Here is a 17,586-nt window from a genome sequence, read left to right on the forward strand (position 1 = left end):
AGGCCATGTTGTGAGTTGTCCAGTGAATGGTTGTACAAATACTTTCAGTTTAAAATCCTCACATACCGCTCACATGTCTCGGAAATACAGGCATTTTCCAGGTGACAGGGCAGAACGGCGAAGCAGTGGTTAGCGCTCGTGCCTCACAGTGAGAAGGTCCTGGGTTCGATTCCTGGGCTGGGGTCTTTCTGTATGGAGTTTGCATGTTCTTACTAAAAATAAACTGCCCGAAAGGTGTGCCAAGCTTGTGGAATTGTAATCAAAAACCTGCTCTGTGGCCTTTATGGTTAGAGTGTCCGCCCTGAGATCAGTAGGTCGGGAGTTCAAACCCCGGCCGAGTCATACCAAAGACTATAAAAATGGGACCCATTACCTCTCTGCTTGGCACTTAGCATCAAGGGTTGGAATTGGGGGTTAAATCACCAAAATAATTCCTGAGCGCGGCCACCGCTGCTGCTCACTGCTCCCCTCACCTCCCAGGGGATGAACAAGGGGATGGGTCAAATGCATAGGTTCATTTCACCACACCTAGTGTGTGTGTGACAATTAAAGTAAGTTACTTTAACTTTTTTTTTTTAAAGACTTCAGGCTGTAATTGCTGCCAAAAATGCATCAACAAAATATTAAGCAGAGGCTGTGATTTTTTGTTTTTGTTTTAAATAAATTTGCAATATGTAAAAAGAAAAAAAATAACTTTTACATTGTTATTATGGGGTATTGTCTGTAGAATTTTGAGGACAAAAATTTATTTATTCCAAAATTGAATAAGGCCATGATCTAACAAAATGTGGGGAAAGTCCAGCGCTGAATACTTTCCGGGTGTGCCGTACGTCCCAGTATCAGCACACGTATCCCCAGTTGTTGTCGTCGTCCTTTGTTAACAAGTGTTTGTATCATTCCACCGTTTGTTTACATGGTCTCAGATCAGCCAGTGACAAGGCACAAAAGCGTATGCAGACAGCACCTCTATCCCCAGTTTTTTTGCAAGCATTTCATTCGGGGACTGGCGTGTGTGTGTGTGTGGTATGCAGCGTACGCATGGTGTGGGATAACAACACTTCTGATGCAAATATCATACAAGTCATCTAGAAAGTGTGCTTGGCCAGCTGTACAACCGACATGCATTGTTATCACTGACAAGCACGGGTGTTCAAAGTCCGACCCGTGGGATATATATATATATATATATATATATCCATCCATTTGCTACCGCTTATTCCCTTCGCAGTACAGGCCAAAAGTTTGGACACACCTTCTCATTTCAATGCGTTTTCTTTATTATATTTACATTGTAGATTGTCACTGAAGGCATCACGACAATGACACCTGTGAAGTGATGATCAAGATGATCTCCTGCTGGCCCCACTATGGACTGGACTCTCACTATTATGTTAGATCCAGTATGGACTGGACTCTCACTATTATGTTAGATCCACCATGGACTGGACTCTCACTATTATGTTAGATCCACTATGGACCGGACTCTCACTACTATGCTAGATCCACTATGGACTGGGCTCAGCCTCTCACTATTATGTTAGACCCACTATGGACTGGACTCTCACTATTATGTTAGATCCACCATGTACTGGACTCTCACTATTATGCTAGATCCACTATGGACTGGACTCTCACCATTATGCTAGATCCACCATGGACTGGACTCTCACTATTATGTTAGATCCACTATGGACTGGACTCTCACTATTATGTTAGATCCAGTATGGACTGGACTCTCACTATTATGTTAGATCCACTATGGACTGGACTCTCACTATTATGTTAGATCCACTATGGACCGGACTCTCACTACTATGCTAGATCCACTATGGACTGGGCTCAGCCTCTCACTATTATGTTAGACCCACTATGGACTGGACTCTCACTATTATGTTAGATCCACCATGTACTGGACTCTCACTATTATGCTAGATCCACTATGGACTGGACTCTCACCATTATGCTAGATCCACCATGGACTGGACTCTCACTATTATGTTAGATCCACTATGGACTGGACTATCACTATTATGTTAGATCCAGTATGGACTGGACTCTCACTATTATGTTAGATCCACTATGGACTGGACTCTCACTATTATGTTAGATCCACTATGGACCGGACTCTCACAACTATGCTAGATCCACTATGGACTGGGCTCAGCCTCTCACTATTATGTTAGATCCTCCATGGACTGGATTCTCACTATTATGTTAGATCCACTATGGACTGGACTCTCACTATTATGTTAGATCCAGTATGGACTGGACTCTCACTATTATGTTTGATCCACTATGGACTGGACTCTCACTATTATGTTAGATCCACTATGGACCGGACTCTCACTACTATGCTAGATCCACTATGGACCGGACTCTCACTACTATGCTAGATCCACTATGGACTGGACTCTCACTATTATGTTTGGACTGGACTCTCACTATTATGTTAGACCCACCATGGACTGGACTCTCACTATTATGTTAGATCCACCATGGACTGGACTCTCACTATTATGTTAGATCCACTATGGACTGGACTCTCACTATTATGTTAGATCCACTATGGACTGGACTCTCACTATTATGTTAGATCCACTATGGACTGGACTCTCACTATTATGTTTGGACTGGACTCTCACTATTATGTTAGATCCACTATGGACTTGACTCTCACTATTATGTTAGATCCACTATGGACTGGACTCCCACTATTATGTTAGATGCACTATGGACTGGACTCTCACAATATTATGTTGGATCCACTATGGACTTGACTCTCACTATTATGTTAGATCCACTATGGACTGGACTCTCACAATATTATGTTAGATCCACTATGGACTGGACTCTCACAATATTATGTTAGATCCACTATGGACTGGAGTCTCACAATATTATGTTAGATCCACTATGGACTTGACTGTCACTATTATGTTAGATCCACTAAGGACTGGACTCTCACTATTATGTTAGATCCACTTTGGACTGGACTCTCACTATTATGTTAGATCCACTATGGACTGGACTCTCACTATTATGTTTGGACTGGACTCTCACTATTATGTTAGATCCACTATGGACTTGACTCTCACTATTATGTTAGATCCACTATGGACTGGACTCCCGCTATTATGTTAGATGCACTATGGACTGGACTCTCACAATATTATGTTGGATCCACTATGGACTTGACTCTCACTATTATGTTAGATGCACTATGGACTGGACTCTCACAATATTATGTTAGATCCACTATGGACTGGACTCTCACAATATTATGCTAGATCCACTATGGACTGGACTCTCACTATTCTGTCTGGACTGGACTCTCACTATTATGTTTGGACTGGACTCTCACTATTATGTTAGATCCACTATGGACTGGACTTTCACTATTATGTTAGATCCACTATGGACTGGACTCTCACTATTATGTTAGATCCACTATGGACTGGACTCTCACTATTATGTTTGGACTGGACTCTCACTATTATGTTAGATCCACTATGGACTGGACTCTCACAATATTATGCTAGATCCACTCGACGTCCATTGCACCGGTCGCCCGGTTGGGTTGAGTTTTTTCTTGCCCTGATGTGGGATCTGAGGCTATGGAAGTAAACATTGATTGAGTGATTGAAGTGAAAACCATTTCAGGTGACTACCTCTTGAAGCTCATCGAGAGAATGCCAAGAGTGTGCAATGCAGTAATCAGAGCAAAGGGTGGCTATTTTGAAGAAACTCGAATATAAAAAATGTTTTCAGTTATTTCACCTTTTTGTGTGTACATAACTCCACATGTGTTCATTCATAGTTTTGATGGCTTCAGTGACAATCTACAATGTAAATAGTCATGAAAATAAAGAAAATGCATTGAATGAGAAGGTGTGTCCAAACTTTTGGCCTGTACCGTTTATGTTTTTTTAAAGTAAAATTTAACAGAACAAAATCAAGGATTGGAAAAAATAATAATTAAAATGTAAAAGAGATAATTGTCCATAGCATATCATGACCCACATTGTACTTGTTTAAGCATGTGTGACAAAGAGAAAGGTGGAAAATATCATACCCAAGTGACTTTGGACAGCCTGGATAAACTAGAAGCCCAACATGATTTAAACTCTTGATTTGGTGAATAGTTAGTTTTTCTCTGGAAATGACACATTGTATTAAAAAATAGGACTTATCCAATGTTCTCAAATGTATCATTTGGCCCTCTCTCTCTCGCTAAAGAAACAAAAAATCAAGTTGATTTTGACTTTACATAACTTAAAGCGGTCATTTTGTGAATTTCTTTTAACATTCAAAAACACTTCCTTGAGGTCTACATAACATGTACCGTATTTTTCGGACTATAAGTCGCAGTTTTTTTCATAGTTTGGCCGGGCTCCAGTGCGATTTATATATGTTTTTTTCCTTCTTTATTATGCATTTTCGGCAGGTGCGACTTATACTCCGGTGCGACTTATACTCCGAAAAATACGGTAATGGTGGTTCTTTGGTCAAAATGTTGCCTAGGTGATGTTTTACAGACCGTTTTCTGACCGCCTGTGTAGAACGCACCGTTTTGTGGGCGGTCTTATTTACGTGCCGAAGCCCACCTCCAGGCTAGGCCCGCTTCGACTGCCATGCCAACCATGTCGGGGTTTTTAACGCTTCCATAACGAGTCTACAGACGGTAAGAACTGTACGCTACTTTGCGTTAACAATGGCAACGGCGGAGGAGTTTAGCATGCATGTGCATGTACGAGCCAGTCTGCCCCACGACAAGAGGATAGAGAACGTGTTGACTACAACTTTGGACCACGGCTCTTCGGGTAAACCTCTACTACATATGGAGATATCCGCTGCCGTAACTGTGGCAAAATAAGTCATTACATTTTTTAATTCCAAACGGCTCTTTTTGGAGGAAGGCAAGATTGTTTTATAAATGTAATTTATAAATATCTTTGACATTGTAAGCAGACCCCAAATACACAAAAAAGGTACTTATTGATAAGAAAATGTGGTTGCACATTATAGGACCCTTTAAAATTATGAAATAAACACAATATTGTAATTTTTTTGTATTATTATTTTATAATTTGTTTTGTACAAAATTATCAAATTTATGACTTAGTTATCCTTTGCCACATTGTGCTCCAAATCGCAAATATAAAAAACATTTTTGGTCCTAAATTAAGCATTTTTAAGCATAAAAATGACAAAATAAACTAAAAATATGGATACTACTGCAGTATTGGCCACTAGAGGAGACAACCAATCAGAGCATGCTGTTCACTGATTGGCTCAACCTCAGCCAGTATTACTATATTGGATTCAAAGGGTGACTAAAGGGTGTTAATGTTGACAAATTTAGAATTTTTTTTTTTTTTTTTTTTAATGTTTTAGCAATGAAAATATTTGATATATAATCAATGATTCCTACTTTGCAGAAATGGATTTGTCTGGGCCATATCCAGAATCAACAGCGATAAAAGAGGGAGTCTCTACTGCAGGGGTGTCAAAAGTACGGATCGGGCCCGCGAAAAGGTTTTATCCGGCCCCCGGGATGAGTTTGCTAAGTATAAAAATGAGCCTAAATGTTTGAATGAAAGAAACTGCTGTTCGAAATGTGTCCACTAGATGTCGCAACAGCAATTCTTTGTATCTTTGTAGATGCTACATTTGTAAAAAAATAAAAATAAACACATGATGTTAGTACATCAGTCGAGGAAAATGAGCAAACTTTATAAAAAACATCCTGCAATTTGATTTTGATACAACTTTTTTATCTTGATCAGGGGTCTCAAACTCAATTTACCTGGGGGCCACTGGATGCAGAAACTGGGTGAGATTTCTTTAAAAAAAATCTAACATGCACTTTTTAATGAATTCACCTTCTTTGAATGGCTATCCCGCCCTAGCAACATACTTGACAACCCTCCCGATTTTTCCGGGAGACTCCCGAATTTCAGTGCCCCTCCCGACAATCTCCCGAGGCAATCATTCTCCCGTATTTGTCCCGATTTTCGCCCGGACAACATTATTAAGGGCGTGCCGTGAAAGCACTGCCTTTAACGTCCTCTACAACTTGTCGTCGCATCCGCTTGTTCACCATACAAACAGCGTGCCGGCCCAGTCACATGTTGTATGAGGCTTCTGCAGACACACGTAAGTGACTGCAAGACATACTTGATCAACAGCCATACAGGTCACACTGAGGGTGGCCGTATAAACAAGTTTAACACTGTTACAAATATGCGCCACACTGTGAACCCACACCGAACAAGAATGACAAACACATTTTGGGAGAACATCCGCACCGTAACACAACAGAACAAATACCCAGACCACCACCTCAACCGACGCATGGAGGGGGGGGGGGGGTTTGGTCATATCGGGTGTATATTGCAGCCCGGAAGAGTTAGAGCTGCATGGGATTCTGGGTATTTGTTCTGTTGTGTTTATGTTGGGACGGTATAGCTCGGTTGGTAGAGTGGCCGTGCCAGCAACTTGAGGGTTCGATCCCCGCTTCCGCCATCCTAATCACTGCCATTGTGTCCTTGGGCAAGACACTTTGCCCACCTGCTCCCAGTGCCACCCACACTGGTTTAAATGTAACTTAGATATTGGGTTTCACTATGTAAAGCGCTTTGAGTCACTTGAGAAAAAAGCGCTATATAAATGTAATTCACTTCATCAACAGCCATACAGGTCACACTGAGGGTGGCCGTATAAACAAGTTTAACACTGTTTCAAATATGCGCCACACTGTGAACCCACACCGAACAAGAATGACAAACACATTTCGGGAGAACATCCGCACCGTAACACAACATAAACACAACAGAACAAATACCCAGAAAATCACCTCAACCGACGCATGGGGGGGGGGGGGCGAGGTTTGGTGGTAGCAGGGGTGTATATTGCAGCCCGGAAGAGTTAGGGCCGCATGGGATTCTGGGTATTTGTTCTGTTGTGTTTATTTTGTGTTACGGTGCGGATGTTCTATCAAAATGTGTTTGTCATTCTTGTTTGGTGTGGATTCACAGGTTGTAGAGGGCGCTAAAGGCAGTGCCATCACGGCACGCCCTTAATATTGTTGTTTGGGTGAAAATTCGAGAGAATGGTTGCCCTGAAATTCGGGCGTCTCCCGGAAAAAATCGGGAGGGTTGGCAAGTATGACGCTGTCAAGTGCCATTCTTATAAAACTCCCGGGCCGCACTAACATAAAATTTTCATATTAAGGTGCGGGCCGCAAAATAACGTCTCGCGGGCCGCGTGTCTGAGACCCCTGACCTTGATGGATTGAAAATTAACACCAATGAGTTGACTGATGAACATTATCACATAATTTATTCAGAAAGTATAAATAACGACAAATAAAGATAGAATACTATTAACCGCAACATGTGTAAAAAAAAAAACAGCAATATTATGAATTGTACATTTTCAGAATGTGCTTGTTCTATTTTTAAACAAAGAAAACAATCTGAAGTTGTCTTTATTTTTTAAGTTCTCGTGCTGTGATTTTACCAGTCCGGCCCACTTGGGAGTAGATTTTTCTCCATGTGGCCCCCGATCTAAAATACATTTGACACCCCTGATCTACTGTCAAAATGTCTTTTTTTTTTACACTTGTGTCATTTCCTGCCCATTCACCATGTCAATCAACTCAAAATATATACAAGTTGGAATTACTTTTGAGGTTATTTTGTGTATTTGGACTCACAAAGCACAACTAATACATTCTTCACGCGACTAATGTGTATTTGGTGCACGAATACAACTGAAAAAAGGGAATATAAGGAAATAAGTGCATTTCCGTGTTTTACTGCCTCTGGAAAAAAAGGAATGAGAATGCCAAAAAAAAAACTGCTGTGTAACCGAGTACTAATATGGGTAGTGGTAAGAGGATTGTTTTAAGGATTATGTGTAAATATTTGGAGAAATACATTGGACGATCCAGTTGATGAGAAAATAGTCTTGGAGGAAGGATGTAGCAATGTTCAAGCAGCGAGGTTTGGAAAGTACACCGGTACGATGCGGTTGTTACACACATGCCCTCATTGTTCTTATACTGGTCATCATTCTGAAAGTGTTAAGAAACATGCTCCAAAATGTGTTATCAACAAAATGTTCAAAATGGTGTAAATAATTCCCCCTTTCATTTTCATTATTTTTTTTTTTTTTTTTTTTAGTTTAAAATAAAGACAAGTGATTATTCAAAACCCAACTAAACTGTGTCCTCTCTCTGTTTTAAGAGTTGTGGTTATATATAAAAACATGGATTATAAAGGGTTGTTTAGATTATTATTTATTTATTAATTATTTAGCACAAAGTGGAGCCTGAAGTAAAGTTTTTTTTGGACAGTTGCTAAATAAAGTTTGTAAATTTTGCCCTTAAATAAAGCTGGTAATATTTTATTAATTTCAGACAAACTTTAAAGATGGTTAAAAAAAAAAAGAAGAAGTTTTTGTTGACAAAATACAATAAAATGGCACTGATGTCATAATTTGGAATTCGACCACAATTCTCTGGAAAAATGTGCTAAGCAAGAATGGACATTTGACTAGGGGTGATGTTCGAAACCGGTTCTCCCGGTTGTTCGATAAGAAAAGAACCGATTCCATGGTCTCGAATCCCTTTTTGAGAATCGAGGCCACTATAGTAAAGAAAAAGAGTTGGTTCTTTATTCGAATCCCGTCCCACAAGAAATGCCCTGTGGGACATCACAGGAAATGACGTAGCTCAGTCATTAGACTGAGCTACGTCATTTCCTGTGATGTCACACAAGCAGCAAAAATAATGGACCGGAAAAAAAGCCTCAAGGCATGGCTATTCACCTATAGTGATTACAGAGACAGGTTGTTTTTGTGTTACTGTATATATGTGTTTTTCTGAAAATACCCACTTAATATACTTTGGGTAACAACAGTCAATATTTATTTATTTTATTTTTTTAGGGGGGTAACAGTCAATATTTATTTATTTATTTAATTTTATTTTTTTTTCTTATAAAATAAAAGTGAGCTTTTGTAAAACCAAATATTGTGTTTTTTTCCATATACAACAACCTATCTGTATTCGATAAGAGAATCGATAAGGAATCGGTTCGATAAGAGGATTCGATAATGGTCTCGAACTCGATAATTTCTTATCAAACATCATCCCTACATTTGACATAACTTCCTTAATTAATTAATTAATGAGAAACTATGGTTGATTTATTGTTAAAAATGTTTTAAATATTATGTTTATTTATTCATTTGATAGGGAAATTCTAATACAGGTACTGAGAAAACAGACACTTTTTTTTGTCCCCCCCCCCCCCCCCAAAAAAAATACAAAAAAATTATAATAAAATACAAATCACAAAAAAAAAAAAAAGAAGTCATAATTTGGAATTCGACCACAATTCTCTGGAAAAATATGCTAAGCAAGAATGGACATTTGACATAACTTCCTTGATTAATTAATCCGAAACTATGATTGATTTATTGTTTTTTATATACAGTATATATAATATTTGTTTATTCATTTGACAGGGAAATCATAATACAGGTACTGAGAAAACAGACTTTTTTGGGCCTCAGCAGCCCCCACCCCCAATTAAAAAAAACAAAAAAAAACACAATAATAAAAAAAATACAAAAATCACCCCCCAGTGGGTAGCAATGTACTGCCTCCCTCTTCACCACAAGCAGATAGAGAATCACACGAATTGACTAAAAGAAAAAAAAAGTAACAAAAAAAAAAATCACAAACATACAGAGAAGTGTCACTGATTAAAAACAAACAAAAACAAGAGTTACATTCATTTTTACATATGTTGGTCATAACTAACAAAAAGTGTATCCACTATAATCTGCATGGAATGCGGACCACGTTTTTGCACCAAAATTCCCCCAGAAAGGAGCGGTTTTCCTTTAACAATGTTGTCAGTCCTCATCTACTTTTACGATATGAAGTGGTTCACTTATTTTTACACTCAAATAATAGTAAAAACATATTTAATAAGGTTTCGATGGTGAGTTTGATTAAGTATTTTCCATATATTTAATATTCAGCTTCTCCATATTAGTGGAGGACGCTCGCATTTTGGGGGGAATTTATGGCTCGGTTCGCTCATGCAGGCACTGTGACAAAAAAGTCCAGTCTGTAATGTTATAATATAACTTTTCTTTCATAACAAATATCAATCATATTGAGCTCAGTGGTCGCTGAATGGCTGAAGTGAAGGAAGCTTGTGTTGGTTCGTGTGAGCCGGGTGTGGCGCCTATCCAGGAGTGGACTGTGGAGCTGTGCTGACCAGCTGTAACAAGGCCCGGATGGGCTCCGTCAGGTCATGGTTTGGTATCATCTGGCTGGCTTGCAGTGCCGTGCGTCCAAATCCCAGAGCCTGACACACCCACACACACAGACACACACCGGAAACAAAGACAAGCAGCTGCAGCTGTCACACCATAGAGAGAAAAGCTGATTATGTAATATCAACTGGCCTGTTTGTTTTAGCCCTCTTAGCTGTTCGGACATGCTGGCCTGCTCTGTTATTAGAATTAGTGTATTTTTATGGAACCAAAAAAAAAATTGATTTGAAATTTGAAAAAATATTTACAAACAGTTTTGGTTGCAAATCGTTGCAAAATATTTGGTACTTTTTGGTTCCACCTGAAAAACTTCAAAAATCGGTCTCCTCAGTTCCCAAACGTTTAGTGAGTTAAAAGGAAAGGCCATGTAACACAGTGGTAAAATGCCCCTGTGGCATCTTTTTTGCAATGGGTTGCTGCCATTAAATTCTAAATTAATTAATATTTGCAAAACAAATTCACAGTTTGAACATTCAGCATCTTGTCTTTGCAGTCTATTCAATTGAATATAAGTTGAAAAGGATTTGCAAATCATTGTATTCTGTTTTTATGTACGAATTACACAACGTGCCAACTTCACTGGTTTTGGGTTTTGTATGTCTACAGGTAACAAGGCATTGATACAACGTTGATTATACGGTTACGTCCTTTAAAACTGACTTTGAAACAACGTTGCAAAATAGTTGTATTTGTAAATTGAGGCAACGTTGATGACCGACGTTGGATCCACGTTGTTGGTTGGAAAATGAACAAATTTCAATGATCAAATCGACGTCACAACCTGACATAGAATAAACGTCGTCAAAAAGCGTGTTGTTTCAACGTTGTATATGTGTTGTAGAATATTGGTTGGGAAATGACCAAAATTCAATGGTCAAATCAACAGTAGAACTAGGGCTGCAACAACTAATCGATTAAAATTGATTATAAAAATAGTTGGCGATTAATTTAGTCATCGATTCGTTGGATCTTATTTATTTTTATTTTTATTTTTTTATTACCGTATTTTTCGGAGTATAAGTCGCACCTGCCGAAAATGCATAATAAAGAAGGAAAAAAACATATATAAGTCGCACTGGAGCCCGGCCAAACTATGAAAAAAACTGCGACTTATAATCCGAAAAATACGGTATTTATTTATTCATTTTTATTTATTTTTTTATAAACCTTTATTTATAAACTGCAACATGTAAAAACAGCTGAGAAACAATACTCAAAATAAGTATGGTGCCAGTATGCTGTTGTTTTTCAATAAAATACTGGAAAGGATGGAAATGTAGTTTGTCTCTTTTATCCGATTATTAATCGATTAATCGAAGTAATAATCGACAGATTAATCGATTATCAAATTAATCGTTAATTTCAGCCCTAGTCAGAACCCAACATTGATTAAATGTCGTCAAACACACACGATGGACAGAGAATCCTCCGTCATACGTGTACGTTTCAACATATTTGGATGGTCATAAATAAATAAAAAACATGTTCTATTCAGCAATATCATTTTATAACTTTACAATAAAGTACTTTATTGATCCCCAGGGATCAATAAAGTACTTTATATTCTATTCATAATATCACAGCTGCTGGATGACTTAAGGGGTTGATTAAAACAATTAAATTAATGCGTTTTGAATAGAGATGTCCGATAAATGCTTTAGTATGTAATATCGAAAATTATCGGTATCGTTTTTTTTTATTATCGGTATCGTTTTTTTTATTTTTTTTTATTAAATCAATATAAAAAACACAAGATACATTTACAATTAGTGCACCAACCCAAAAAAACTCCCTCCCCCATTTACACTCATTCACACAAAAGGGTTGTTTCTTTCTGTTATTAATATTCTGGTTCCTACATTATATATCAATATATATCAATACAGTCTGCAAGGGATACAGTCCGTAAGCACACATGATGCTGGTCCACTAATAGTACTAACCTTTAACAGTTATTTTTACTCATTTTCATTATTACTAGTTTCAATGTAACTGTTTTTATATTGTTTTACTTTCTTTTTTATTCAAGAAAATGTTTTTAATTTTTTTTTTTTTTTTTTAATTTTAAAAAAAGGACCTTATCTTGACCATACCTGGTTGTCCAAATTAGGCATAATAATGTGTTAATTCCACGACTATATATATTGGTATCGGTTGATATCGGTATCGGTTGATATCGGTATCGGTAATTAAGGGTTTGGTCAATATCGGAATATCGGATATTGGCAAAAAGCCATTATCGGACATCCCTAGTTTTGAATATATTTTTAAGTAAATAAATGTTTCCCACATAGAATATATTTTACTGACATATCCTATATGATAACAAAATATTTTAACATGCTTTTTTTGCGTCTTTAGCCTCCTTCCATTCACCTTCAGCGGCTAAAAAAAAAAGGAAAACAGTGGTGTCAATGAGATGCACTGCACGACTGCTTCTAAAATGCCCATAAAAAGTGGTGGCAAAACGCCACAAGTAGGAGCATTAAAACATGAATGTACAGTAAATGAGTGTCTCCATGGTGATGCTCCATATAATACACACAAAATCTTCATTTAAATAAGGCGGTCTGCACCACGTTTCCATTGCATACGCACTCTTAGTAAATCACAGGCAACACGCCCACTAATAATCCACGCTAGTTTAATAGTTTGCACACGCTGTTTAGCACGGGGTAATTGAATCTTAGTCAATCAGGCCCTATGTGTTTCGGTGGTATCTTCATCCTGAAGCTTTTTATTTAAAGGAACTATCAAATATGGCTGCCAGATGCGTTGTTGCAGGATGTAGCAACACAACAATTTTTTTTTGCGTAACTGAACGTTTTGCACGTCCTTTCTAAATGTAGTAAATAAAGTCACAAAACAGCGACCGCAGAACAATTTCAATCTTGATTGATCACTCTGCGCGTGTCACTAACTGTATTTGCATTTTCTCCTCCTAGTATTGTGGGCGTTCTGATAATCGGCATACATTCATGAAGACAGACAAGCTAAATGGATAGCGCTCCTATTTTGCTCACATGAGAGATGCTATCCTCTGCGCACCAGTTCGGTAGATCAGCTTAGCGTGTGCTATCAAGTTTGCACGTGTTTTAGCACATGCAAACTTTTAGTACATCAGGCTCGTAGTCAGAACCTGCGGAAATGCAATTAAGGAAGAGCAGACTCACTCAAAAAAAAGAGAGAAAAAAAAAGTTTTGCGTCCTCTTCTACTGACGTTTTTCTCAAGATACTTGAGAAAAGGAAGAAAGAGCATGGCAAAACACAGGTTTTGGTGTGTATGGAAGAGCAAGGACGTCTGTAAATCAGGGGTCTCAAACTCAATTTACCTGGGGGCCACCGGATGCAGAAACTGGGTGAGGCTGGGCCGCAAGAAAAGATTTCTTAAAAAAAATCTAACATGCACTTTTTAATGAATTCACCTTCTTTGAATGGCTATCCCGCCCTAGCAACATACTTGCCAACCCTACCGATTTTTCCGGGAAACTCCCGAATTTCAGTGCCCCTCCCGACAATCTCCCGGGGCAACCCGAGTTTGTCCCGATTTTCACCCGGACAACATTATTAAGGGCGTGCCGTGAAAGCACTGCCTTTAGCGTCCTCTACAACTTGACGTCGCATCCACTTGTTCACCATACAAACAGCGTGCCGGCCCAGTCACATGTTGTATGAGGCTTCTGCAGACACACGTAAGTGACTGCAAGACATACTTGATCAACAGCCATACAGGTCACACTGAGGGTCGCCGTATAAACAAGTTTAACACTGTTACAAGTATGCGCCACACTGTGAACCCACACCGAACAAGAATGACAAACACATTTCGGGAGAACATCCGCACCGTAACACAACAGAACAAATACCCAGAACACCACCTCAACCGATGCATGGAAGGGGGGGTGATGTGTGGGGGGCGGGGTTTGGTCGTAGCAGGGGTGTATATTGCAGCCCGGAAGAGTTAGGGCTGCATGGGATTCTGGGTATTTGTTCTGTTGTGTTTATGTTGGGACGGTATAGCTCGGTTGGTAGAGTGGCCGTGCCAGCAACTTGAGGGTTGCAGGTTCGATCCCCGCTTCCGCCATCCTAGTCACTGCCATTGTGTCCTTGGGCAAGACACTTTGCCCACCTGCTCCCAGTGCCACCCACACTGGTTTAAATGTATTTTAGATATTGGGTTTCACTATGTAAAGCGCTTTGAGTCACTTGAGAAAAAAGCGCTATATGAATGTAATTCACTTCACTTCACTTACGGTGCGGATGTTCTCCCGAAATGTGTTTGTCATTCTTGTTTGGTGTGGATTTACAGTGAGGCGCATCTTTGTAACAGTGTTAAACTTGTTTATACGGCCACCCTCAGTGTGACCTGTATGGCTGTTGACCAAGTATGTCTTGCAGTCACTTACGTGTGTCTGCAGAAGCCTCATACAACATGTGACTGGGCCGGCACGCTGTTTGTAGAGGTTGTAGAGGGCGCTAAAGGCAGTGCCATCACGGCACGCCCTTAATATTGTTGTTTGGGTGACAATTCAAGAGAATGGTTTCCCTGAAATTCGGGAGTCTCCCGGAAAAATCGGGAGGGTTGGCAAGTATGACGCTGTCAAGTGCCATTCATATAAAACTTGCGGGCCGCACTAACATAAAATTTTCATATTAAGGTGCGGGCCGCAAAATAACGGGCCACAATTGGCCCGCGGGCCGCGTGTCTGAGACCCCTGCTGTAAATGGTTATTAATTTATATTTATTTTTTGCTCATAATGTTAACATTGTCATTGGACCAGGGAGACAAAAACATGCAATTAATTGATCAAAATAATAGTTTTATATGCCTCTATGCAGGAGAATGGGCTTCAGTTCTGTAGGTGACCTCCCACCAAGTAGAGTTAGTTATCTATCGATTAGTCAAAAATTAACTTATATTATAGAAAATTACTTCCAGATTAATTTTCAGGAGCAAAAAAAACACATGAAGAGAACTTGTTAGTGAAATGTGGGTCATTATGTTTATTATGTGTGAGCTAACCCACACTAACAAATGGAAGTGTCGTGTTTGTGCAATTGGTGTCCGAGTCTATTTTAGTGCGTCAGGTTTGCCAAAATGGACTTAAGCTTAGACTCCTCTGGACGCAATAAAATTAAGGACACAGCCAAGGTTTTAAAAGGTTAAAGGTCACCAGTGATGTGTGGACAACCTTTGTTTAACTCACTCCTTCACCACACATACTGGACACAACATTAGGTACACGTGCACTTGTGCAATAAAAAAAAGAGCTGTATTGAAAAGCCCAAAATGATAGCCAAATTATGGGTTAAGATGATTTTTTTTAATATGTTCTAGTTATTATTTAAGCTGGAAGTGACACAAGACCCTATCTTAAGAGATTGGCAGTGTTTACATTGTGTGTATCATTCTCAAGGATGTTGGTAACTTCTCCTGTTACTAGGAGAGCATTATGCACTGCAAAGTGTGGAAGGAGCAAGATTAAGTGTCTAAAATCAAGGTCAAAAGTCCATATTATGACAAAAAAACAACAACATTTTCATAGACCAATATGCTTATCCTGAATAATATTTATAAAATATATTACTAAAAAATAAACACAACAATAAAATTCAACGTGTTCTGCATGCTGACTTTTGGCAGTGAAGCAAACTTCTATATTATGTATGATATGCTGTAATTTGATATTTTCTGTGGCGTTATTATATGCACATTTGATCCAGTCTGAGATTAATGCCACCTTGCCTTGACATTTATTGCAGAGCATCACATTTTGACACAATATTTAGGATAGGATAGGAAGGATAGACTCTTATTCATCCCACAATGGAGAATGTATTCATTTATTTTTAATAAATAATAATGATTTGATAATAATAATAATATTATAATTATAATAATATTATATAATATATCATTGTAATGATATAATAATATTATTATAATTTTAATCATAATATATTATAATATGATATTATAATAATTAATTTTTATATACATTTATTTAACATACCATTATTATATAATTCGATTAAATTATGTATTTCATCAAATATAGTGTCATATTCAATACACATATTTCATTATGCATACTGTGTAGTCATTGTGCCATGTTATTTATTATTCATTTTCCTAATTACCTGGGAGAGATTCCTCCATGTTGACTCATGGGACTACAAATAAGGTTCCTTTGCTCAACAAAAGGTCAACAATATTTTCACTGCAGTTGCAGTTCGTGGTTTGCCCTAGAGAGAGGTATACATCAATAATATCTATACCACAGGTGTTAACCTCAAGGCCGTTTTTTAAGGCCCACAAAAACCTGGAAAAATGTGCATCATAATATTATCTGAGCATGCAACAAACTATATTATATGATCAGATGTCACTAACATTTTTTTTTTAATACATATATATGCTTAAATATCTGCTTGTCACCCTGACTTATGATTTCATAGCAAGTTAGCCATTCATTTGTACATAAAAAAATCTAATGGATAGGCAATTGTGCAATGATACCATGAGGCGATTCCACAATAATAGTCATATTATTCACTGTTACAAGCGACCCTTTGAGTGCAGCAATACTTGCGATGTGGCCCTCGATGAAAATGAGTGTGACCAACAACTGTATGTAATAAAAGATGAATAAATAATGGTTTTTTTTAATGTATTGTCCTATATTGTTACACGGTCGTACCTCAATTTACGAGCTTATGTGGCTCTGTGACGGAGCTCTTAACTCACAACACTTGCATCTCAAATGAACGTATCGCATTGAAATTAATGTCAATCAATTTAATTGCTGCTTTGCCCCCGTAAAACGGCACAATTTTAACATGTAACATGCCTTTTAGAAATAAAAACAGACTTTCAGATAAGAAACATTGTATGAAAACATGTCAATATAATGTACAACTAACAACTACAGTAGTTTTATGAAGTAATGTCATCGCAACGTACAGTATTTACCTTAGTGTTTAGCTGTCACCTCGGGAAGTAGCTTTGTACGATATTTCCTTTCCGCTGCTTCTATGTCAAAGACACCATCTGCAGCTTTTGCATATTTTCACGGATAAATGTCTGTCGTTGAGACATTACTTTAACATTATTAGGTGGCGTTAGACTCGTTGTGCTTCAGTATGGCGAAGCTAAAATTGCTTCGCCAGGTTGATGACACATTCGGTCATGTTTTTGGTAAAAAATTTTATATCATTATATCATTTTT

General features: G+C 38.2%; 1 protein-coding gene across 3 annotated transcripts in view; it reads right to left on the reverse strand.

The window, feature by feature from the left end:
• Nucleotides 1-9,461: 9,461 nt before the first annotated feature.
• The window catches only part of zmynd12 (zinc finger, MYND-type containing 12), a 33,500-nt gene continuing 25,375 nt past the window's right edge, over nucleotides 9,462-17,586 (reverse strand). For all 3 annotated transcript variants that reach the window (XM_061976079.1, XM_061976087.1, XM_061976096.1), the window contains one exon: nucleotides 9,462-10,388. In XM_061976079.1, the coding sequence (XP_061832063.1) occupies nucleotides 10,266-10,388 (123 nt within the window). In that variant the 3' untranslated portion in view covers nucleotides 9,462-10,265. The remainder of the gene's footprint in view (nucleotides 10,389-17,586) is intronic.

The sequence above is a fragment of the Nerophis lumbriciformis genome, linkage group LG01 (assembly GCF_033978685.3).
Source record: "Nerophis lumbriciformis linkage group LG01, RoL_Nlum_v2.1, whole genome shotgun sequence".
In the NCBI taxonomy this organism is placed as follows: Eukaryota; Metazoa; Chordata; class Actinopteri; order Syngnathiformes; family Syngnathidae; genus Nerophis; species Nerophis lumbriciformis.